General features: G+C 37.1%; 1 protein-coding gene and 1 long non-coding RNA gene across 2 annotated transcripts in view; one reads left to right on the top strand and one right to left on the bottom strand.

The window, feature by feature from the left end:
- LOC146483249 (uncharacterized) overlaps positions 1-25862 on the bottom strand; it is a 333500-nt gene that overhangs the window by 108022 nt on the left and 199616 nt on the right. The window lies entirely within an intron of this gene.
- LOC146483264 (transmembrane protease serine 9-like) overlaps positions 8496-25862 on the top strand; it is a 40342-nt gene continuing 22975 nt past the window's right edge. The window contains exons 1-5 of the mRNA XM_085106335.1: positions 8496-8646; positions 9506-9703; positions 10192-10395; positions 10823-11140; positions 25469-25601. Coding sequence (XP_084962461.1) covers positions 8592-8646; positions 9506-9703; positions 10192-10395; positions 10823-11140; positions 25469-25601 — 908 coding nt within the window. The 5' untranslated portion in view covers positions 8496-8591. The remainder of the gene's footprint in view (positions 8647-9505; positions 9704-10191; positions 10396-10822; positions 11141-25468; positions 25602-25862) is intronic.

The raw sequence follows: 25862 nt of genomic DNA, 5'->3' as shown, positions 1-25862 counted from the left end.
ACGCGCTGACGAAAACCAAAGTTAGCGAGGCTTCGTTAACACATTTGCATAATTCGCAACTGTTGAGAAAATGCTATGTTGTGGCGACTCGGTGAAAACATTGACCCAGGCTATCTTCAAATGGTTATTTTACCCCACATTGCATTTGTCTGTTTCTCTTTCATGTTTAATAACGTGGTAGAAAAAGTCTGGAAAAAAATGCGTGATCGGAAAAGAGAATATTCGTCAAATTCTGGTGGGAAATTTGCATAATGCAAATCTTCCAATAAATCTTTCTGCAAAGGAATCTGATTGGGAAAGTTTCGTTAAGAGACCATTTGACCGAAACACCCCACATGTAAGGAGTCAAAACAACGTTTAATAATTCGATTTAACCAATTATTGTCGAATCTTAACCTGTAAATAAATAGTGCCAAACTGATACTCGCTATTGCGTTACCTGCGTCATCGATAAGTCTTAGAATATAATGCCCACAAACCAACTTGTGCTGCGAAATTGTCAATTACAACAACTAGAAAAAAGACCTTTATTTACTGGCATATGAGTGGTTTTGATAAAAATAAAACGTTCACATGACACTTGAATCACGTTTAAAAGATACATGCTTGTCAAAGTTGGACACAAGGTCGGTCAAAGTGAATATTTTTAATTAAATCAAGTTTGTTTACTGGAATGCATGCTTTTTCAAGTAGCTAGTCCAACCTTCTTCAGTGGCCTTCCAAATAATGATCACCCAGAATTGGGTCAGTCAAAAAAACTCTCAATTCGTGTTGTTTGATCCTGTACCTTCGCAAGTGACTGAAAAACAATGTCAGCTGGCACGCCATATCTTAACGTAATTACTGGTATGAAATATCACACATGCACGGATACACGCTTGAAAAAACCTGTGTGCCAATTTCCGTTTAACAAAATAATAACCTACCTACAGTCCACATTGGCTGTAGGGCATGCATTTATCTTTGTCCAATGTCAACAACAGAAACACGGGTATCTCAGTGACACTGTATACACGCAATGTCTACTGCATACGTTACAGGTAGCCGAAGCTCTATGACCTTTGTTTGACCTTTATATTTTGATGTCACGATGAGTGTTACGCAATGGCGTAAATCATTACGGTTTGTATGGGAATTTACTAACCTGTTTTGGAGTCGAAAATAAAGGGCGTAAATTGAACAAAAATTGCTTACCTTGTCTCCTTGATCTCTTGCCAGTGTTTGTGCGCCATATTTTGGCCATTTTAGTACGATTCCAGTGGGTATTTAAAGGTTTGCTGAACATTTTCCTCGCTCTATATCCAGCTATATATGTCCCCAAAATGGTTGGTCACTTCAGGAGCAATAGTTTTCGTTGCAACGTCGGAGACTGCGGACCACGGACTGGGTATAAAAGAGAAACTAAAGTAAGTGGGGGACTACGGACTACGGACTACGGACTGGGTTTAAAGGAGAACTGAAGTCTGAAAATCATATCTTTCTTGTATTCATTCTCAGTAAGTTGAATATGTATCAAATCAAGTTTCGGTAGTTGTTTTTGTCCCTTTATTGTTTTTTTTTTATTTTTAGAAACAAAACAAGGATTTGGAATAAAGTGAGGATGGACAGTGCAAACATAAAATCTTGCTTTATCTTGGCGAAACAGCTGGAATTTTAATACGCGCTGAAGAGAGCCGTCATTTTAGTTTTAAGCATTCATCTCAGGGTTCGATATGGTGAAAACTGGCGTGATTAAATTCGCAAAAGGATGTTTGATGATCATGATCGTGATCAGGCAATGAGCCCACGTGCACAATCATCTAGATGTCGTACATAGACATGTATGCAGTAGACATTTCGTGTATACAGTGTCACTGAGGTACCCGTGTTTCTGTTGTTGACATTCGACAAAGATAAATGCATGCCCTGCAGCAAATGTAAACTGTAGGGCGTGCAGTCAGTCCATAGTCCGTAGTCCATAGTCCTCCTATCCTAATACGAACTTTATGCCCACCCCGTGGTCCGCCGTTCTTCGTCTGCGACTCGTGTTTTATAATGACCGCATTGTTAACGTTACAATTTATTTCAAAGAATACTATTGCTACCAAAGTGACCACGATTTTGGGGATATATATCTATAGTGGGACATCGTATAGAGAGAGGAAAATTTTCAGCAAACCTTTAAATACCCACTGGAATCGTACTAAAATGGCCAAAATATGGCGCACAAACACTGGCAAGAGATCAAGGAGACAAGGTAAGCAATTTTTGTTCAATTCATGCCCTTTACTTTCGACTCCAAAACACATTCGTAAATTCCCATACAAACCCTTATAATTTACGCCATTGCGTAACACTCATCGTGACATCAAAATATAAAGGTCAAACAAAGGTCATAGAGCTTCGGCTACCTGTAATGTATGCAGTAGACATTGCGTGTATACAGTGTCACTGAGATACCCGTGTTTCTGTTGTTGACATTGGACAAAGATAAATGCATGCCCTACAGCCAATGTGGACTGTAGGTAGGTTATTATTTTATTAAACGGAAATTGGCACACAGGTTTTTTCAAGCGTGTATCCGTGCATATGTGATATTTCATACCAGTAATTACGTTAAGATATGGCGTGCCAGCTGACATTGTTTTTCAGTCACTTGCGAAGGTACAGGATCAAACAACACGAATTGAGAGTTTTTTTGACTGACCCAATTCTGGGTGATCATTATTTGGAAGGCCACTGAAGAAGGTTGGACTAGCTATTTGAAAAAGCATGCATTCCAGTAAACAAACTTGATTTAATTAAAAATATTCACTTTGACCGACCTTGTGTCCAACTTTCGCATCTCATTTGACAAGCATGTATCTTTTAAACGTGATTCAAGTGTCATGTGAACGTTTTATTTTTATCAAAACCACTCATATGCCAGTAAATAAAGGTCTTTTTTCTAGTTGTTGTAATTGACAATTTCGCAGCACAAGTTGGTTTGTGGGCATTATATTCTAAGACTTATCGACAGCTACTGACGTGACGCAGGTAACGCAATAGCGAGTATCAGTTTGGCACTATTTATTTACAGGTTAAGATTCGACAATAATTGGTTAAATCGAATTATTAAACGTTGTTTTGACTCCTTACATGTGGGGTGTTTCGGTCAAATGGTCTCTTAACGAAACCTTCCCAATCAGATTCCTTTGCAGAAAGATTTATTGGAAGATTTGCATTATGCAAATTTCCCACCAGAATTTGACGAATATTCTCTTTTCCGATCACGCATTTGTTTTTCCAGACCTTTTCTACCACGTTATTAAACAAGAAAGAGAAACAGACAAATGCAATGTGAGGTAAAATAACCATTTGAAGATAGCCTGGGTCAATGTTTTCACCGAGTCGCCGCAACAGCGTTTTCTTAACAGTTGCGAATTATGCAAATTTGTTAACGAAGCCTCGCTAACTTTGGTTTTCGTCAGCGCGTGCATTGATTGCCCAGATTTTTTATTTCGTATTTTTAAAGACGAAGACCCAAGCTTTATCACAATGTTCCTCTCGAGTCGATACCTGACATACCAAGATGCATTTTAAACCTTCAAACTTACTCAATTTTCGCCTCATCGCGAAGTCCTCAAAATGTCAATTTTTCAAAGAGCCATAAAACCCTCCAAAGTTCTAGAAAAGTTTACATAGGTCCCATTGATAGAAAGTAGGTGAGTTATGCTCTTATTCAAAACCGACCTCGCTTTCTAGCGTTGCGTACTGTTTAAACACAAGCGTATTGAACTTGGCTAATTTTGAGTGAGATTTTTGCATAATTAATGAGGCAAAACCCGTTATTTCGTTTTCTCCAAAATTCTCGAAAACTAAAAATTTCCAGAACATTCAAATAACATTTTCGAAGATAGTTCCCCAAAAGTAAACTTCAGGCAAATTATCAGGAGTTTCGATTTTTCAAGCTTGGCCAGCGATTCTCGAAAGTTACAGTCAGGCACTCTTAAGCTGTGTGCGCGCTCTGTAAATCGCTGATTTGACCTTGTGACTGCAGAATTTTGCGATTATTACCTTGCTGTAGTTGAGCTTGTGAGATATGTCAATACCTTTAGGTTCCACAGAGATGCGTTTGCTACTTTGATTACCACCTCTTCTGTGTTGGAGTAAGCGTCTTGCGGTATATTATGAAATTCTAACGAATTTTTGCGAGTATACTTCTCTAGATTGTCAAGTTCTTCTCTGAGTCTTTCAGATTCCTGGTTCTGTCTTACTAACTCCTGCTTGGCGTTCTTTAGCTGCCGAACTGTGGAAACTAGGGAATCTTTTAGGGCCATGTTTTCGTCCTTTGCCTTCTAGATCGAGTCTTTTAATTCTTTAAGCTCCAGACTCGTTGAAATTTGCACTAGCTTTGAGCTCTTCGATTTCCTTCTTAAACGCTTTATTTTCCTGACTGATGGTAAAAATCATTGCTTGAATGCCGATAAGAATTTTCTTTATTTCCACTGAAGGCTCGGGTCGTCCTCATCTGCGTCAGTGGTTCCCTAGCAGGCTTCATCGAAGTCCTCGTCCGCCATGTTTGGTCTCTTCGAAGTGTTCGGGACTTTTTCGGTCGAGCCTCATCTCAACTTATTACATTTCATGAACGTTTTAACCTTCTTCACGTTTGTCGGTAACCTGCCTGAAAATAGTTTGTATTGGGATTAAACGACCTATAAGCCTGTCTATTCCCCTTGGTCTTATATTATCATTTAGCTCGTTGTTTCGTTGCAATGAAACCATCACAGAAAAACTTATGATCTTAAATCAGAATGTTAAATTTTTTACAACGATCATTTGTTCATAATCTTAGAGGATTTGGGTAATTTGATAAGTAGTGCTTGGGACAAAGTTACGAAGGAGTTTGTTGTAATCGTCATAGCCTCTTCCCGTTTTAAGATTCAGTGGTTAAATTAGGGAAAATATCTTGTAATTGCTGTGACCATTCAATAAAACCGCCCTTTCCTTGACCAAGAAGGCGTCGTAATACGATATATAAGGAAATAGAATATTTCTTTGAATTCCCAAATCGTATTCGGTATTTGCTGAAATATTATAGAATAAAAGATGGTGGCTTCGGTTTTCTTTCAAGATTTATATCTCGTAATCGCAAATACCTCCCTATCGACACCACTAGCTACTGGTTCACGCCTTCATTAACTGTAAGCTTGATAACTGGGACTCACTACTCTATGATCTCCCACAGAATCTTACTTAAAGGCTTCAAATGCTACAAATCTGTGCTTCAAGGCTGGTATTTAACAAGGGAAAGTTCAAACACGTTACTCTTCTTTTTGTTGATCTGCATTGGCTCCCCATCAAACAAAGCATTATGTTTATAAGTTAGGTTACTGCATATATCCAAGGCGCTTAATGGTCTTGCAACGGGTTACTCGATCTTTACGATCCTTTAATGAGATGTTACTAAATGTTCCAAAGTATAAACAACGCTTCGCATGGTGACCGTGCCTTTTTCGTTGCCGCGCTTTAACTGTTGAATTTCGGTTCCTTATGAAATTGGAACTACTGAAAACCTAAACCAATTTAAATCTTAAATGAAAACTCATTCGTTTCGTATCGTGTATTTTTAATGCTCTGTAGACTTAAAATTGGACTTAATATTTTAATCGTTATTATTTTCTGAATTCCAAACACCAAAACAACAGTTTCTAAAACATTTACGTTAACACTTTTCATTGCTAGTAAATTTATCGTCTAACAAATTGTCACGACAAGATTGATAAATTTCCGACAAATTTTTTAATCATTTTATAGCGTATATTTCATGTTAAGCGCTTTAAAGCTTTAGTATAAGGCGGTTTAGAAATAATAAATTAGTATATAAGTATCATTACGGTAGTATTTAACTTCGCGGTGAAGTCACGACATAAACTAAAACCAAACTAACTATTCAATTAAATAATAAACAAGAAAAACATTACAAGCTTCCGAAAATTCTCAGGTTTGGAAGTATTTTCCGCCTCACAATGCCCTTCTCTAAAAACACATTGCAGGACTAATTTCGTTGTGAAGTCACGACATAAACGAAAAGCAAACTATTCAATCGAATAATAAACAAAAAAAATATTACAACCCTCTCATATTTACCCAGGTTTGGGGTATTTTCCGCCTGACAATGTCAGTCCTTCTCTAAAAACACCTTGTCGGAAGAGTTTGATTTGCCATCATCTGTTTGAATGTGTAAGGTAATGTCCGATGTGCTCGCTCAACAGTTTGAAAAAATACCGATTCATAATCTGTATTTCAAACTCAGAACCTGCTTTGTAACTACTTTATAAACAAACATTTGTCTCCCCCATTTATATACAGGTTATAACGTTTTGTCATCTAGATGAACTGATGGCGTTCACTGAAAGTACAGTGCAAGAAATGAAAAATACATTAATTTGGTTTATCACATGAAACAGTTCTAGCAGTGATAGTTTTCGTGAGTATTGAATTCTATTTCAAGCGCATTTACCTATCTGAGCTTATCTGGTGTGGTCGTTATTTGACAAGATTGAAAGGTTATTATTCTTTGGATACGTATGACAAAGTCGTTTTAATTTTCCGTGCTAACTTATTAACGCCTCTGCACTGGATTCATTTAGGTCGATGACATTCCCTTGATTTTTTTTTTCAATATTTTTTTCTTTGTCTTTCCATATTATGAAGTTTCACATACATGCGAAAAACATTTGACAAATGGCTGGTTTATTTTTTGCTCACTGAGATATAAAGAAAAAGTTGACCTACTTCTACACCACTTTACTTCTCTACAAAATTAGCCTTTTCTCTGCTCCCCTCATTTTTTTACTTTTTTTGGCTTCCCATCAAACAATGCATTACGTTAAAACCCTTGGTTACTACATACAAGGCGCTTAACGATCTCGCACCTACAAGTTCCAAAGAAGGAAACACGCTCTTGCATGGTGACGCCGTCCCCTCACGCGCTGCCGCGCTATAACTGTTGAATTCTGTTCCTTGTGAAATTAGTATCGTGTATTTTTGATCCTCTGTAGACTTTGAAATTGGAATTTTTTAATCATTTTCTTTCTGATTCATAACCTGTATTTTATAAACCTTTTTTGGAACTACGTTATATACAAACATTTGCCTCTAACGTTTATACAGCAGGGGTACCCAATGGGAGTTTTCTCTCAGATCCTTTGAAACGCTATTTTAGGCTATCTGGAGTGCCTTTAAAGCTCTGTAGATTCATTTAAAGCTGCGCTATAATATTTTCATCTGTTTGGTCATTCTAGGGGAATGACGAAAATCTTAGCTGACCTTTTTTCGGTACCCAAAACGACATTTTTAACAATCCGAAAACACCAAGCCTTAAATTTCCTATATCACGAAAGTTCGAGGCGAAAATTATTTTTAGAAAATTGTAGGGGATTAAGGGCCTTCCGAACAGATAATTTACCGAAACGATCCGTTGGGTGCCCCTGATACAGGTTATAACGTTTTGTCACCTAGATAACCTGATCGTGTTCACTGAAAGTAAAATGCAATAAAAGAAAAATACATCAGTTTGGTTTCTCACATGAAACAGTTTAAGCAGTGTTGTTTTCCTGTGTATTTAATTGTATATCAAGCGCATTGACCTATCTGAGCTCATCTGGTGTGGTCGCTATTTGACATGATTCAAAAGTTATAATTCTTTAGATACGTATTGTATCACAAGGTCGTTAGCCTATCAACGCCTCTACACTGGATTCGTTTAGGTCGATGAACTTCCCGCTGGAGGAGAAAAAAAAAACGAAAAACAATATTCGCTTCTCATTGCACATCTCTATTTGTAAAGCTCTCTAACAATACGGTTTTTGAAATTACATCTTAAGATCATTTCCTCGGAATTAAAATCCATTCGCACGAAACTCTTTACCAGAATGCTTTCATGCTAATTTATTTTCTCACTTTCAATACCTATAAGTATGCCTCTCCGTTATTTCCATTCTTACTCATTTGACAATGACGATATGAAGTCGTCGAAATGTCATGCTGTTTTACTATCGTTAATTTTCTTGTTGAAAACAAAATGATTCTGAAAAAAGAACGACAGGAAGAAAATTGATTTTGCTCTTGTTTACCCTGCATAGAAGTATAAGAATCATTTCTTCCTTATCTTAAAAACGTTTATTATTCATCCTCCCTTTATCACTTTTATTGAATAAAACATCTGGAGAGGGAAACCCTTGTATTTAAGCCGCTTTCGATTCAGGGACTAACGTTGTAAAGTGGACAAGTCGAAATTAAACAAAAATTAAAGGAGACAGCACAAAACCAATTTTCAAACGGCATGTGAGTTAAAAGAGTTTAACCAGGCGACAAGCGATGGAGTGAAACCTACTCAAATAAGCCATTTCTACTTTGATTCACAAAGAATTTATGTCATCATTGCCACAGATAATCTGTTTCTTCTTTTAAATGCTCCTTGGGTTCTTTTCACGATGTTAAAAACTGTTGATACAGAAATGTTTGAATTTATAGCAGATGTTAAGATCAAACATAGCTATTCAGTTGATTCATTCAGAAAAAAAGGTATATAAAGGATGTTTTTATAGCGTTTCTACCATATCACCAAGATGTTTCTCCATTTCACCTTGCTGGTGTGTTTTCTGGCGCCATCGCTTACAGAAGGTACGACTTCTCTTATTTTCATCTTAGCTTTCTTTTGTAACCATGAGAGACTGTTGTGAAGATTGTTTGCCTTTAAACCATTTTAAAAAACCTTGAATTCAGCTAATGATGTCCTACATTTTTAGTCACTAAAATTGCGACCTGCGAATGAAAGCTTTGATCTTATGAAATTTACTGAACTCAAGTTTTTTTTCTATTCAATTTACCCGGACGATTTTAACAGATAAGAAGAAGCATTAAAAACAAGAAAGCTTTTATTTCTGCTGGTTACACTTTTTTATACGAATGTGAATGGGGATAATTGGTCTTCTTTTGTTGAATATGCTGGTTCCACAGCCAGGTTGAGATTCAAATTACAAAGACTTATTTTTGTCCACTATTCACAAGACGCTCTGAATGCACGTTGAAACAACAAACAAAAAATAAATGGTAACGGTTTGCGGTCTGACCATATTTATTGTGCAATTGAGCCCAAAGGAAGACCACATGTGGCAATGTGTTAACATGTACGCTGAGCTCACCTTATTTCAACGTATGATGATTTCTGATAGCTGTCCTGCTCTCGTTAAATTGCAAAAATTCAGGATCATGTAGCTAACGAATTTTAGACTAGGGTCGCAAAAAAGTCAGGATGTCTTCTGAACATCGTGTCAATAATGAAAAGTTCTTGGTAAATAGAAGCATAGCTGAAGCAATCTCGTGTGACTTCTTCGTAAATGTCATGTTTGTCTGATTCGATTGTCTGATCGCAAGATATATCGCTCAGGGGGAAAACTTACAATTAAAAATGTTTTAGGCGGTTTGTACATCATCGTCTCATTACTCGGTCACTCGTAATAATTGTTTTTGTATTTAATAGCGGGTGGCAAGGAACCGTTTGGGTCCCGAATTGTAGGAGGCAAGGAAGCACGCCGTCATTCGTGGCCCTGGCAGTTGTCTCTTCTTTTGAATAACAAGTTCCAATGTGGCGCCTCTCTTCTAAACAAAAATTGGGTTTTAACCGCCGCCCATTGCCTCGATAGAAGCAGTGACCCTAACCAGTATACAGTGGTTCTGGGTAAGTTCATTCAATTTATGTTTAGACAACAATGAACAGGAACGAACGGGTTGTCACGTAGTTAGGGCGCACTCATTTCTCAAATACTTTCCGGCTCTACGCGACTTCCATTTTAGCCCTCGGGCGTGATACATATCGGACATGTCTCATCGTTATAGAAAAATGCATTCTTTGGGTAACAGGTCGATTTCAAAATTTTTCTCCCTTCCCCTCCCCCCTCCAAAAAAAGAAACAAAACAAAGCAAGAAATACAAGTCTTTTCAGGGTTATCAAATAGGTCCAGAAGACATTGGGATTTACATAGCAACCAGCAACCTTATGAAATGTCCCCTGAGGTGAATCTACGGTTGTTCAACTATCAACCTTATTTTGTTTCATTATTTATCTTACTTTCTCATTTATTTGATAAAGGTGCTTGTGTCCTCCATTTATCGCTTAAGGTAATTTAATCTTATCATCTTTAACGTATATTACCCATGTTAATATAGGTCCTCATAAGAGGACTGGTGACGGCAAAAAATCTCCAGTAGAACGCATCGTCAGACATCCACAATACAGCAGCAGGGGTCTACGTAATGATGTTGCAGTTTTGAGACTAACGAGTCCAGCAAAGATTGGCCGTACAATAAAAACCATCCGCCTGCCAAGACAAGGTTCACGCATCAGAGTAGGCTTTAGATGCTTTGTTACAGGTAATCCTGGAAAAATGATTTTTCAAGAGCGACTGTCAGTCGCGTCAAATCCTTTATGGCTTGTAATCATGATACAGATATTCTCGTAGATCACATTCCCGTTTACGTCTGAATTCTTTGACTCCTCAACTAAGCTCAACATACGAAAAAATTTCATTTCAGACTCAATCTTTTGTCCAACGGGATTCGACACGTCATTCAGCAATAATTCTCCGCCCCCTGGAGACATTGCTCAGCGAAACTGTTGATTGAAGAATGGGAACTTAAAATTCATTAAAAGTTGTCCCCAAAACATAGCTCTCCGAAAGCTATTTCACAAATCATGAAGACTTATTTCTCCAATTGCCTTTAATTCGTCTAAATTTCTTTTCATTTCATAATTATCTTCACATGTATCCACCACGTTTTTTTCACTTTCTGTATCCAGGATGGGGACGCACCAATTCAAACAACAACAACCTCGCTCCTACCCTCAGACAAGCTATAGCCCCAGTGGCCAGCTTTGGCGAGTGCCGCCAAAGAAACGGTGCAGAAGTGATTGACCGCGAGATGGTTTGCGTTGGGGGAAGGGGAACCAGTATCTGTAATGGTGACAGTGGTGGCCCCTTGTCGTGCCGTGAGGGTGGCAAGTGGGTCGTCCGTGGAGCGGCCTCGTGGACTACAAGCAGAACGTGTCCCGGAAAAACGTTCTCTGTATACTCTCGAGTGAGCTCTTACGTGAACTGGATCAACGGCCAAATTCGAAGTAAGTGACAAGTTAACCAAGAAAACTACTCGGGCACGGACAGGAAAGAAATAAGAGAAATAAGACACTTTTATACACATCAGCTGTGGCTAGAAAGTTCTATTTATTTTATATAATCAGAACACTGATTTTGTAACCTTCCAATTTCTGGAATTATTCACCTTTCAGGCAAGCGGTGAGGGGCGGGGGGAGGGGGGGGGGGGGGGGGTTCTGAGATAGCGCAGTGTTGAGAGCACTCGCCTCTTTGTTGTTGGTTCTCTTCCTTGCCCCGGTTCTTCTCCAGTTTCTCTGGTAGTCCCTATTTCTCTGGAACCAACGTTTAATTACAAATTCCAATTTGATCCGGAATCTGAAGGTCACCAATTTATTTATTATTTATTTTTTTATCTAATATAATTTGTGTCATTTTGTATGATTTTTATGTCTATAGAGCAGCTCAACAAAATTTGTTATACTTATCAAAAATAAGCTTTTTGTTTGGTTGATCTCGTAGCTTCCTACCGTAAAGGGAAAAATGTTCATACCAGTTGATATAACTGCCCTCATCAATTTGTCCAATTTTAAGAAACTTATCGTAGTCTTGTGTTTCTTTGTAGATTGAACTCACAAACACAAAAATTGCGATTTCTGGGCTGGAAAGAAATACTGCAAGCATCGTTATGTAGACTACATAAAGTAGAATTGTATGAAAAGCTGTAACCTCTGCGGTGGTGGTGGTCGCGGCAATTACTGACACGAGGCAATAAAAGGAGTTAGAAAACATATGAAATGTCTTTGTTTTTTCTCTGTGTACACTTATGTAAGTTCTTGTCCTATAAGATTATCTTTGTATCAATGTCGTGGGAACTTTGATTTTTTAAAACGTTCGTGGGTTCCAAGGCTTTAACCCTTGCAAAACCAGAGGCAGATATTGAATCATTTGCAATAAAATGTGGCCCTAGCTTTTAAAAGGGCTTTGCATTTAGAGTTTTCGTGGTAACTTTGTCTGCTCTTCATCTTCTTTCCCTCAAAGTCTAGTAAAATAGCTAAAAATAAAATCATCTTAGCCCATTTCCAGTGGGCAACACAAACGTTGTAAAGAAAAGCAGGTAGTATAAATAAGTGAATTACCAGTTGTGTAGGTAACTAAGAGTTGCAAAAAGAAAGTCGGAAAAAAGTTGACCCATGACATGTACAACACCGGTGCATTGCAGGGATAGTAACAAACCCTGCAATCATCTTAATGAATTGCCAATTGAATCCGTTTTTTCTTCGAAAAATGAATATATGATAGATAGCTAACGAGAGAGACAACGCTGAGTTGGCTTTAATCATCCCATGTCAAACAAGCGTGAATAGAATAATTGTTTTCGTAAACAATCAAGAGATGTTCATGGATCTGAAGTTCATTTTGAAAGGTCAGACGACAATGTAATGGTTCCTTTCTCTTGGCCATGTTATAATGACCGATATCCCATTGCTGCTCGTGAAGAGGAGAAACCCTGGGAACGAGGTTGATTGCTGCTAAGCCAATCAAAGTTTAGAAATTGCATTTTCCAATGGTCCACTTTTAATAATAATGGGTATTCATTCATTGCATGTTATCTTATTCATCACGTTAGCTCATTCATTTTATCTCAGCTGGTCTTTGTCGTCCTTTTAAATCTGATCTCATCGCGGTTGATCTTAAGATCCCATCTTAAGATTATCTAATTTCTTCCAATTTTTCCAAATTGATTCCGATCCTATCTGATCTTATCTCATCTTACCAGTGCCTCCATTCATTTCATCTCATCTAATTCCAGCTCAGCTCATCCTTCCCCATCCCATCTCATCCCATTTCATCTAATTTCATCCAATCTGATCTCGTCGCATCTCAGCCCTTCCCCTCATCCCATCCCATCCCATCCCATCCCACCCCTTATCTCATCTCATCCCATCTCATCTCATCTTATCTCATCACATCTCATCTCATCTCATCTTATTCCATTCCATTCCCATCCCATCTCATCCCATTTCCATCCAATCCATATCCCATCTCATCTCGTCTTTTCTCATCTCACCTCATCTCAACTTATTTCATTTTATGAACGTTTTTAACCTTCTTCACGTTCGTCGGTAACCTGCCTGAAATAGTTTGTATTGGGATTAAACGACCTATAAGCCTGTCTATTCTCTTTGTTCTCTTATTATCTTCTAGCTCGTTGTCTCGTTGCAATAAAACCAACACAGAAAAACTTATGATCTAAAATCAAAATGTTAAATTCTTTAATTTACAACAACCATTTGTTTATAATCTCAGAGGATTTGAGTAATTTAATTAGTAGTGTTTGGCACAAAGTTATGAAAAATTTTGTTGTGGTCGTCATAGCCTTAATGTATTCCTTCACGTTTCAAGTTTCAGTGGTTCAATTGGGTGAAATCTGTGGTAACTGCTGTGACCATCCAATAACAATCCCCCGTCCTTTGACCAAAAAGGCGTCAGAATACGATATATGAGAACATGGAATATTATTTGCACTCCAAAATTGTATTCAGTATTTGCTGAAATATTTTAACAATTATTTGCCGAAGGCGAAGTAAATATTGGTGAATATTACCCAAGAAAAAGTTTAAGTATAATAGACCATTTCCGAGTTGCCTTGAACCTCATTATGAAAGCGAGGCTAAGTGCAAAGTTTTTGTCATGAAAATTAGTTTTCATTCATATGCAAACAAAACTAATTTCCATATGAAAAGTTTTGCACTTAGCCTCGCTTTCATAGAGAGGTTCACAGCAACTCGGAAATGGCCTATTACTCAGGTGACTAAAAGAGAAAAACAAGAACAGTCTGAAAAATATCGATTTTGCTTGTTTGTGTCAAGTTGTCACGCGTCCATAAACAGAGACGCGCAGTCTGCTGATCACATGCTCAATCGATGCACATGCCTCAAGCAGCATTCTTTAACTGCCGCTTTATTGAGACGAAGCATTGACTTCGGTGTTTGAATGTTGGGTTTCTCCGACCCGTTTACCAAAATAGATGGAGATGAACCAGGCTGTTTGGTGTAAAACTCGAGCCGCGATCACAAGTGCTAGCGATAGCACTTTATCGCACAATTTCTTGTTGACATGATGGCTTCCCCGGTTAACGGACGTTTATAAATTGCCTTCGGACGAAAGCTGCTTCAGGTAGGAATTAAGTACCTTATAGCGGTTGTCGCAGTTGAAAATCTTTTTTTATGAGGCGATGACTTTAGGTGGTGGTCGACAGCCGCTCAAACCGTCAAACTAGTTTTCAGATTATAAAAACTGTCGTATTTTCTCCTTACTGAAACGTAAAACAGACATTTATCCATCTTGTTTACTTCCATGCTTTCAAATTCTGTCTTAAATTCGTTTGTTTGTGAAATCATTCTCTTAAATAAACAAAATCTTGCGCGGATTAAAGTTAATTTGCTGTCTTCATTTTAAGCCATCGACATCGACAACATGCAATTTACAAGGGTTTTTTTTTATTACAATAAGCAAAATGTTCATATCTTGCCTTCGGAAAGTGCTACCTCAGACTTAGCTGCATCTTAAGTGGCTTTTGAAATTGCATATTCTTTCATCCTATTTACTTCTTCCTCAGAAACATCAACAAATTGCTGAGCGGCTATTTTGAAAATTGGTGCTTCCGCTAGTCACCTCGCGCAAGGTGATTATAGCAGGATATGACGCAATCTTCGACCAAGCATATTAACAGAATCTCTATAATCACCTGAGTGATTATACTAATATAGAATAAAACTATATGGCTTCCGTTTTTTTCCAAGATTTATATCTCGTATTCGAAAAATACCTCTCTATCGACAGCAATTACCTATTAGCTTGATAACTCACTACTCTATGATCTGCCACAGAATCTTACTCAAAGGCTTCAAATGCTACAAATCTGTGCTTCAAGACTGGTATTTAACAAGAAAAAGTTCAAGGACGTTACTCTTCTATTGGCTCCCTATCAAACAACGCATTATGTTCAAACGTTTGGTTACCACATACAAGGCGCTTAACGATCTCGCACCTACTGACAAGATCTAAATATTAAACCACGCTTCGCATGGTGACCATCCCCTCAGCGTTGCAGCGCCATAACTGTTGAATTCCGTTCCTCGTGAAATTAGAACTACTGAAAACCTAAACCAATTTAAATCTAAACTGAAAACTCATTTGTTTCGTATCGTGTATTTTTAATCCTCTGTAGACTTTGAAATTGGACTTTTTTAATCAGTATTATTTTCTGATTATAGCTTCTTAGCTATTGTCATGACAAGATTTGATCAATTTTCTAAAAAATTTTCAATCATTTTAGTAGCATAAAGTGGTCTAGAAATAATAAATTAGTACTAGTATTATTATTAAGGTAGTATTCAATTTCGCGGTAAAGTCACCACATTAACGAAAAACAAACTATTCAATTGAATAATAAACAAGAAAAATATAACAACTTTCTAAAATTTACCGAGGTTTGGGGTATTTTCCGCCTTACTGAAAACACCTCGTTGGAAGAGTTTGATTTGCCATCATTTGCTTGAATCTGTAAGGTAATGTCCGATGTGTTCGCTCAACAAACTGAAAAAAATACCAATTGATAATATGTATTTCAAAAACCTTTTTTGGAACTACGCTATAAACACAGATTTGTTTCTAACGTTTATACAGGTTATTACGTTTTGTCGCCTAGATGAACTGATGGTGTTCACTGAAAATAAAATGCAACAAAAGAAAAAAAAAATTAATTTGGTTTACCACATAAAACAATAGTGATAACAGTGATAGTTTCCTGTGTATTTAATTCTATATCAAGCGCATTTACCAATCTGAGCTTATCTGGTGTGGTCGCTATTTGACAAGATTCAAAGGTTTTAATTCTTTGGATACGTATTGTATCACAAATTCGTTTTAATTTTCCGCGCTAACCATTAACGCACCAGATTCATTTAGGTCGATGAAATTCCCACTGGAGGGGGAAGGAAAAATATCAAAAACAGTATTTACTTCTGATTGCACATCTGTAAACGTGTACGGTTTTTCAAATTTTTTCTCTGCACTGGATTCATTTAGGTCGATGAAATCCCCGCTAGAGGGAAAAAAACAAACAAAACAAAAACAATATTCACTTCTGATTGCACATCTGTAAACGTGAAGCTCTCCAACGATACGGTTTTTGAAAGTACATCTAAAGATCATTCCCTCGAAATTAAATTTATTGGAATAAAATGAAGTATAAGAATCATTTCTTCTTTTTGTTAGAAACTTTTAGTATTTATCCTCCCTTTATCAATTTTATTGAATAAAATAACTGGGGAGGGAAAACCACTTGTACTTAATTACAGTTTATTCAGCCGCTTTCACTGGGGACTTAAGTCTGTTGCAAAGTGAACAAATCGTAATTAAACAAAAGTGAAAGGAGACAGTTATTGCAAAACAAATTTCAAATGTCATGTGAGTTGATGGAGTTTAACCAGGCTCCAAAGGATGGAGTGAAAACGTTTCCCAAAACATGAACAGTGGAATAAAAATTTCAAGTCAATAAAGTGTGTATGCAGAGAGCCTAAGCTGAAGGACTTCCTGTATAAATTTGCACATAGAATCGTAGTGAATAAGAAAGAATTATTTAAATTTGGTATCAAACCTGACGATAAATGTTTATAATTATTGTGGAGAAAAAGATTCTATCAAACATTCTTTCATTGACTGCATATTTACTAAGACTTTTCTACAAAATGTTCTTGTGTAAAACTCGAGCCGCGATCACAATTGTTAGCGATAGCACTTTATCGCACAATTTCTTGTTGACATGATGGCTTCGCCGGTTAACGGACGTATGTAAATCGCCCTTGGGAAGATAAGCTGCTTCAGGTGGGAATTAAGTCTTTTATTAGTTTCACTAAACAAGTACACGGTTGTCGCAGTTGAAAATCTTTTTTGTTGTGAGGCGATGACTTTAGATGGTGGTCGTCAGCCGCTCGAACCCACAAACTAGTTTTCAGATTATAAAAACTGTCGTATTTTCTCCTCACTGAAACGTAAAACCTAAAGAGACATTTATCCATATTGTTTACTTCCATGCTTTCAAATTCTGTCTTAAATTCGTTTGTTTGTGAAATCATGCTGTTAAATAAATAAAATCTTGCGCGGATTAAAGTTAATTTGCTGTCTTCATTTTTAGCCATCGACATCGACAACATGAAATTTACAAGGTTTTTTTTTTTTTATTACAATAAGCAAAATGTTCATATCTTGCCTTCGGAAAGTGCTACCTCAGACTTAGCTGCATCTTAAGTGCCTTTCGAAATTGAACTTTCTTTCATCCTATTTACTTCTTCCTCAGAAACATCAACAAATCGCTGAGCGGACATTTTGAAAATTAGTGCTCCCGCTATACTCACCTCGCGCGAGGTGATTAAAGCAGGATATGACGCAGTCTTCGACGAATCAGATCAACAGAATATCTATAATCACCTGAGTAATAATACTAATATAGAATAAAACATGGTGGCTTCGTTTTTTTTCCAAGATTTATATCTCGTGTTCGAAAAATACCTCCCTATCGACAGCAATTACCTGTTAGCTTGATAACTCACTACTCTATGATCTGCCACAGAATCTTACTCAAAGGCTTCAAATGCTACAAAATCTGTGCTTCAAGACTGGTATTTAACAAGAAAAAGTTCAAGCACGTTACTCTTCTATTGGCTCCCCATCAAACAACGCATTATGTTCAAACGTTTGGTTACTACATACAAGGCGCTTAACGATCTCGCACCTACTGACAAGTTCCAAATAACAAACCACGCTTCACATGGTGACCATCCCCTCAGCGTTGCAGCGCCATAACTGTTGAATTCCGTTCCTCGTGAAATTAGAACTACTGAAAACCTAAACCAATTTAAATCCAAACTGAAAACTCATTTGTTTCGTGTCGTGTATTTTTAATCCTCTGTAGACTTTGGAATTGGACTTTTTTAATCAGTATTATTTTCTGATTATAGCTTCTTAGCTATTGTCATGACAAGATTTGATCAATTTTCTAAAAAATTTTCAATCATTTTAGTAGTATAAAGCGGTCTAGAAATAATAAATTAGTATTAGTATTATTACGGTAGTATTTAAATTCGCGGTAAAGTCACCACATTAACGAAAAACAGGCTATTCAGTTGAATAATAAACAAGAAAAATATAACAACCTTCTGATATTTACCCAGGTTTGTGGTATTTTCCGCCTTACAATGCCCTTCTCTGAAAACACCTCGTCGGAAGAGTTTGATTTTGCCATCATTTGTTTGAATCTTTAAGGTAATGTCCGATGTGTTCGTACAACAATCTGAAAAAAATATCAATTCATAATCTGTATTTCAAAAACCTTTTTTGGAACTACGTTATAAACACACATTTGTGTCGAACGTTTATACAGGTTATTACGTTTTGTCGCCTAGATGAACTGATGGTGTTTACTGAAAATAAAATGCAACACACACAAAAAAAAAATCAATTTGGTTTACCACATAAAACAATAGTGATAGCAGTGATAGTTTCCTGTGTATTTTATTCTATATCAAGCGCATTTACCTATCTGAGCTTATCGTGTGTGGTCGCTATTTGACAAGATTCAAAGGTTTTAATTCTTTGGATACGTATTGTATCACAAAGTCGTTTTAATTTTCCGCGCTAACCTTTTATGCACCAGATTCATTTAGGTCGATGGAATTCCCACTGGAGGGGGAAGGAAAAATATCAAAAACAGTATTTACTTCTGGTTGCACATCTGTAAGCGTGTACGGTTTTTCAAATTTATTCTCTGCACTGGATTCATTTAGGTCGATGAAATCCCCGCTAGAGGGAAAAAACAAAAAAAACAAAAACAATATTCACTTCTGATTGCACATCTGCAAACGTGAAGCTCTCCAACGATACGGTTTTTTAAAGTACATCTAAAGATCATTCCCTCGGAATTAAATTTATTGGAATAAAATGAAGTATAAGAATCATTTCTTCCTTTTGTTAGAAACTTTTAGTATTTATCCTCCCTTTATCAATTTTATTGAATAAAATAACTGGGGAGGGAAAACCACTTGTACATAATGACAGTTTATTCAGCCGCTTTCAAGGACTTAAGTCTGTTGCAAAGTGAACAAATCGTGATTAAACAAAAGTGAAAGGAGACAGTTATTGCAAAACAAATTTCAAATGTCACGTGAGTTGAAAGAGTTTAACCAGGCTCCAAAGGATGGAGTGAAAACGTTTCCCAAAACGTGGATCGTGGAATAGGATTTTTCAAGTCAATGAAGTGTGTATGCAGAGAGCCTAAAGGACTTCCTGTATAAATTCGCACATAGAATCGTAGTGAATAAGAAAGAATTTTTTAAATTTGGTATCAAACCTGACGATAAATGTTTAGAATTACTGTGGACAAAAAGATTCTATCAAACATTCTTTCATTGACTGCATATTTACTAAGACTTTTGTATAAAATGTTGTTCAATGGAACGACATTGTGTCAGATCTCACCTAGTCCTTTTTGGTATTATTTCTGACACCCAAGAAAAAAGAATGAAACGGAAATTCAACTACACCAACCTATTTATGCGTCACTTTATATATTCTAGTAAATTAAGCAATAAAGCCATATCTCTTCATGATCAGGAGTTTACTAACAAGCTTCCTTTTGAACAATCTCGAAAGTGTCTATTAGATACCATAAGAACTGTCCAATTTTTCAAGCAATTTACGTTTTGTTTTCGCCCCAACGCGTCGTTCGGCTGTTAGTGGAAAAAACTAAATGTCATGGCAGTAATGCAAGTATTGAATTCTTTCGAACAGAGAAGGTAAGGATGCAATTTAATTAAAATAAAACATAAAAAAGTATGGACAGAAAGTATTATTTATTTTGTCCCCGGATGGTTTGCATTCACTTTTTTCAACAAAAGACCACGAATAAACACGAGAAAAAAATTCATTTTGCGCCATATTAAATTCTAAAGGTGTTATTTATTCAGGTTTGTAATTGCCCATTTCAAATAATATGCTTCTGTCATGGTCCTCAATGCGTATGCAATCTTCTATTTACTGAAACTGTCTTTGTGTGCTTGTTCAGCCAGATTCTGAATGTTGAGTTGTTTGGAGTTTTGGAGTATAGGTGATGAATATAAGGTAAAGTTAATAACCTTGTCCATATTATACATTACTGTTCATCATGCAGACTGCGTTGGTTCTTTGCGTTTTGGGAATTGTTGCCTTGGCAAGTTTCGCAAATGGTAATGGTATTTAACTTTATCTCTATACATTCTTCAATTTTTTACCTGCATTTTTTATAAAGCCATTGGAATAACTGCTACACCAAATCTTACGTGGCTTTTTTAGGCGCATGCAATGGTTCACTGGTATTTCGGTCACTCCGAAAGGTCTAAAACGTCTCACAAATTCGGGTAACTTGTTGAAAAACAACGTTTTTTTTTTCACTTTGGTGCTTTGCCACGGCCTAAAACATAGAAATATGTGGAAATTAGTTCCTTTTTTAGTCGTAGGGTTGAGTAATGTTGTTAACAGAGCGAAGGAAGGAAGAGCGAGGATTTTCGAAAAGCCAAAAACAGGTGGTCAAGTCGGGAATACGATTGGAAGCTATTCTCTGAGTGAAATTTTAATTATTATGCTGAAAAAGTTGAACTCAAAAAGAAAGGAATTTTCAAACGAAAATAGAAAGGAGTTATTGAAATGAATCGCCCCATCCCACCTATATGGTTTTACACATTATGCTGGAATTTTTTTTCTCTATTATGCTTATGATTGGTGCTAAAAAAAATCTCATTTTTATGCTCTATAGGAGTTACTATTAGACTCCACTATGCTCACACAAAAAGTCATGATTTTTACTTCTACGGTAACATACTATTCTTTAACCGATATAACGCTTAGTGAAATGGAAGCATGTGCGATGCCTCGATGTAATCCTCCATCACTGCGGCTTGGTTGGTATGAAGCGAGTTGTCAGCGGTCGATAATGGTGAAGAAGAACAAGACACGATCCCCCATTTTAAAATGTCACTGCTTAGGCAGGTGACATGTTCAGAGCGGAAAAACGCAAAAAGCATGCGCGAACTCTGCGTGAGCGCTGGGCACCAAAAGTTTCAAAAATGGCGACAATTTTAATTTTCTAATTTTCGACAATTTCCTATGCTACCGCAGATATCCCGGTGAGTAGCGATAATTATCTCACACAAGAAGATAGCTGCAGATGTAACCTTGGTTTGGTTTAATTTTCTTATGGCTCCTTAAACTTTAAAAAAGATTTTAAAGCTCTCGTTGTTCCCGCGGCATGTAAACAAATCGCCTCCACGGCTGTTATTGTCATGGACCTTTTTACAAAAAGCGACTGTATAAGCAAACCAGTGAATATTTAAGGTAGAAAGTTCAACCGCGGGTAGGAAAATAGTTAATCGTTAATTACTGAGTTTGCCAAAGTATATCATGGTTTGCCAAAGTGGATCTTCTTTTTTTTTTTTTTGCAAGGATCTAATTATCGGTGTCGAGGGAGCAATTTCATGCGATGCGTTACTTTCGATCTCTTAGTATATTTTACTACTTTTTTTCCTTTAGTTTAGTTTATGTCTCTTCAATATATTGTATATTTCTTTTTGTCTTTCGCTTCCCGTCTCGATTATCTTTGGCTACTTAAGGTCGAGTGTAATTAGCTAAAAGTTGATCATGATAAGCACAATAAAAAAGTTTGTTTTTGACACGGTGTGTACATCTACCTGGTAGGCTCAGCTCAGGTCAGTTACACAACTGATGTGTAACAATATTGATCTGCACAGGTCAACTGAAGGCAGAAAAACTTCCCAAATAATCCCTTTTGTCACTTTGCTTAGCGGGGATTTTGAATTTGTTTCACAAAGTTCACAAAGCCTTCCGTAATTGCACTCTTACTATCATTCACTCGTCGAGCAATTTTGTTTTAAAAACGAAAAAAAAAAAAAAATAAAAGGAAAAAAGCAAGAGTTGACCAGCTGCAATTTTTTAACTAGAATTTTATTTCCATTTTAGTTGTGCTAGGGTCAAATATGAATTGTCTTGTAATGAAGAACAAAGAGAATTAAATAGAGATGAAGCTCGGATAGCATAGTTACCAGAAGTGTCCCTTTGCTGTGTTTATAGTCATGTATCGGAACCTGTACCGCAAGTCCAGTTTTCGTTTTTGTCCTTACACGGTGTTGGTAAAATGCCCTGTTCGATGTTATAGCATTTTCGATTAAATTGGTCACAACATCTACTAAGATTTACCACAAAAGCCACTGCTCAACAACGACAACAGAATCGAACAGCAGCGTTTTCAATTCACTTGCGCCCGCGAACGGATATGCGCAGAAATATTGCGCAGAACATTTTTTCGCTCTGAAGGTGACATGTACCCGTGGCAAGATTCTGACTGATCGGGCGGGACTCCAGAACCTCAGCCTGATCAGAAAATGCTAGCCCTCAGATCTGGCAGTTTTCCCATTACCATTTCGTTAATCAACCTTCCCTTGCTTCTCTTAAAATAAGGACAACAACACCTTTGTGTGGCTGAAAACGGGGAAGTGGGTGACAAAGTGCTCCGTTAATAATTTAAGCCCCATGACCCCCTGGAGTGTCAAGAAAACAAAACCTACAGCCCAAGGAGATGTAGACAGTGGATGGAGAGAAGGGAGTAGGCCTTCACTCAGGGCCACTGTAAACATTCCTGGGTAGAGAGGAGGGAGTGGGCCTCCTCTCTGACTGGAGGGAGTGGGCCTCCACTAACCTAACTCCAGAGGGTAAAATTGGAGGGAGTTTGGCCTCCGAAAATCGAGTCTATGGGGGCAAGAGTGTGACGAGAAGAGCACTTTATCCCCATTCCCATATTTATTTTACCAATCTCAAGTATCTATTACTGGACTGGCAAAGTGTTTTAATCTACATAGACAAACCTAAGCGAGGTACTTAGTTTCTAGTTCGTTCAGACAAGTAACATACTTAAGTGTTTCTGAGAATCGTGATGATCCTTCAATAAATTGACATATCTAAACCACCTCAAATGTGGTAGGTAATTTCTCTAAATATTATAATGTTCATTTGGCCAGTTTAATTCAAGTGTACACAAGGAAACCTCAGAAAGGTACTTATTCTAAGGGTCCCATTGCTCATTTTAACAAGTAACGCAATTATAATGTACAATTAAAATGAGATGCTTAGGCCCTCAAGGTGTACGTGTTTTACCAGGAGTTTCTAATAACAGTGTACATTACAAGTGAGTTGTAAAACCGATGTCGCCCTACGATGTAAGTTGTATTACAAAATATCCTAGATGATTGGAAAAGCCACTTGGCAAACCGTATTATTAAGAAGACCATGAGCAAGAAAGAGCTTTGGGTTGGTGGGAGGGAATAGAAAATATTCTTGACAAAATGTCGCACTGTAGTTTATCTCGAGTGAGAGCAAAAGACAGTGGCCAAATTTAGCAAGTACGTATCAAAATGCAAAAGTGCGCTCTGATTGGATGGTTATTCTCACGTGAGGTCATCCAAGGTCAACGATCGGATAATAAGCAAAGCTCATAGCTCAAAATAGAAACAAGAGTTGTTGATTAGCTGAAATTTATTTCATATCTTCAAAAAATTGTGATGTATAATTCCGCTTCCACTATAAGCTCAAAATTATGCCAGATATTCAGATTTACCATAATTCGCGCAATTAATTCATATGCACAATAGAATACATTGAAACAGCAGTGACTGACCAAAAGAGCCTGAAAGTTATACAAAGGGAAATATATGTGGTGTATTATGTAATTTGATGTAGTTTACCTGGTGAAAAAACTAAAAAAAAAGAAAAATAAAATAAAAGAAATCCGAAACATTTTACTTAAATTGTTTTAGAGCAGTTTCCAATTGAGTACCGTGATACCAAAACCAAGGTAATTCAGAATAACTCAGGGCAATCACAGCAGACACAAACAGCCCAATGAGCCAATCAGAATTCGAAACAAATACAGATAACAGGCAAAAAGCTAAAAACAAAAAACAAAAAAAAAAAAAAAAAAACCCGCGAGCTAGCAAGTCATGATTGGGTTTGATTTGTCCTCTCATTGCTTGAAAAAGTGGCACGAATTTTCAAACCAATCAGAGATCTTAGTATAGCAAAACCAAAGGAAACGCGAATTGCTTTCGACAGTCAATTTAAAGCCGTTCTATTTAATTGACAAAACAACTGCAAAAAGGTTAGGGAATCGGACAATTAAATTAATTATCAATATTTCCTCTTTGTCTTTCCATCTTATGTAGTTTTACATACATGCGAAAAACATTTGCCAAATGGCTGGTTTATTTTTTGCTCAGGTATATAGAAAAAGTTAACCCTCTTCTACACCACTCTACTTTTCTCCAAAATTAGCTTTTTTCTGCTTCCCTCATTTTCTACTTCAGTATTTCTATGTTGTCCTCTATTTATTCCACGTCTGCCAGTTCTAAGAACGAGATTTTGTAATAGTTGGAAAAAAGATATCAAAAAGTAAAGATAAATCATGCAGATCTGTAGGAAATTAATACATTAAAGGGGCACCTTTTCTGAGATTTTGTTGTAGTTTGGTAAAAACTGTTCGAATATTTAACAAAGAAGCTGGCTTCTAATGTGAAATTGCTTGTGGAGCTCCGGGAAAAAGTTAGATGATTTCTTGGAGGAAAAACAAGCTGTAATCGGTTATTTAGTAATTCAAGTCGCAATCCATTTCCACCCTAGCTATTCACAGCAAAAGATAATTAATACTAGTCTCTGTTCACTTATGGGGTTGTTTTTAACAAAACTGAACCATTATTTTAACGCTTCTATAGATACACATTTATCATTTGGCCATTAAAATTGACACTAAAGAGAGGTGACACTGCCCATTTAAGGACGTTTCCTACTATTGTTACTGCGCATACGTTCTGTGCATGTCGAGATACTCGGGTTTCCTATGGGTGGTGCATTCTAATACAGAAATATTTTTGCGCACTTTAAAACTATGCGGAGAAAGCAGAACTTAGCAAGTGATTTTGGTATCCAAAAAGAAAACGGGGGGTAACCATGCATTTTTCAGAGATAATAAAGCTTCAATTTGGAAAAAAGCGTAATATATTGCTTTGTATTTTGCTGCTTTTTAGAATAATTGTTGCTTAGTTATCTCTAAAAAATGCGTGGTTACCCCCAATTTTCTTTTTGGATTTCAACAGCTGCTACTAGAATCTGCTTTTCCCGCATAGTGATAAACTGCGCAAAAATACTTCGCTATTAGTAGGCACCGTCCTTAACGTTAAGTGGTTCCATATTTCCAGGCCGTTGTGAGGACAAGAACAGGTTCTGTAGTTTCTTGGCTCAACGGGGCTTCTGCGAGGGGATTTTTGAAAGTTATCTGAAGGAGAACTGCCAGAAGAGTTGTAAACTTTGCGGTGGTGGTGGTGGTGGTGGTGGCGCTGTCGGCGGCGGCCGTGGATCAGAAACACGTTCCCTCTATACTCTCGAGTGAGCTCTTACGTGAACTGGATCAAAGGCCAAATTCGAAGTAAGTGACAAGTTAACCAAGAAAACTACTCGGGCACGGGCAGGAAAGAAATAAGAAATAAGACACTTTTATACACATCAGCTGTAACTAGAAAGTTCTATTTATTTTATATAATCAAAACACTGATTTTGTAACCTTCCAATTTCTGGAATTATTCACCTTTCAGG

Source organism: Pavona decussata, unplaced genomic scaffold (assembly GCF_977016875.1).
Source record: "Pavona decussata unplaced genomic scaffold, jaPavDecu1.1 SCAFFOLD_40, whole genome shotgun sequence".
Taxonomy (NCBI): Eukaryota; Metazoa; Cnidaria; class Anthozoa; order Scleractinia; family Agariciidae; genus Pavona; species Pavona decussata.
Note: the sequence above shows the minus strand (reverse complement) of the source record. Positions and strands in the feature narration are given on the sequence as shown.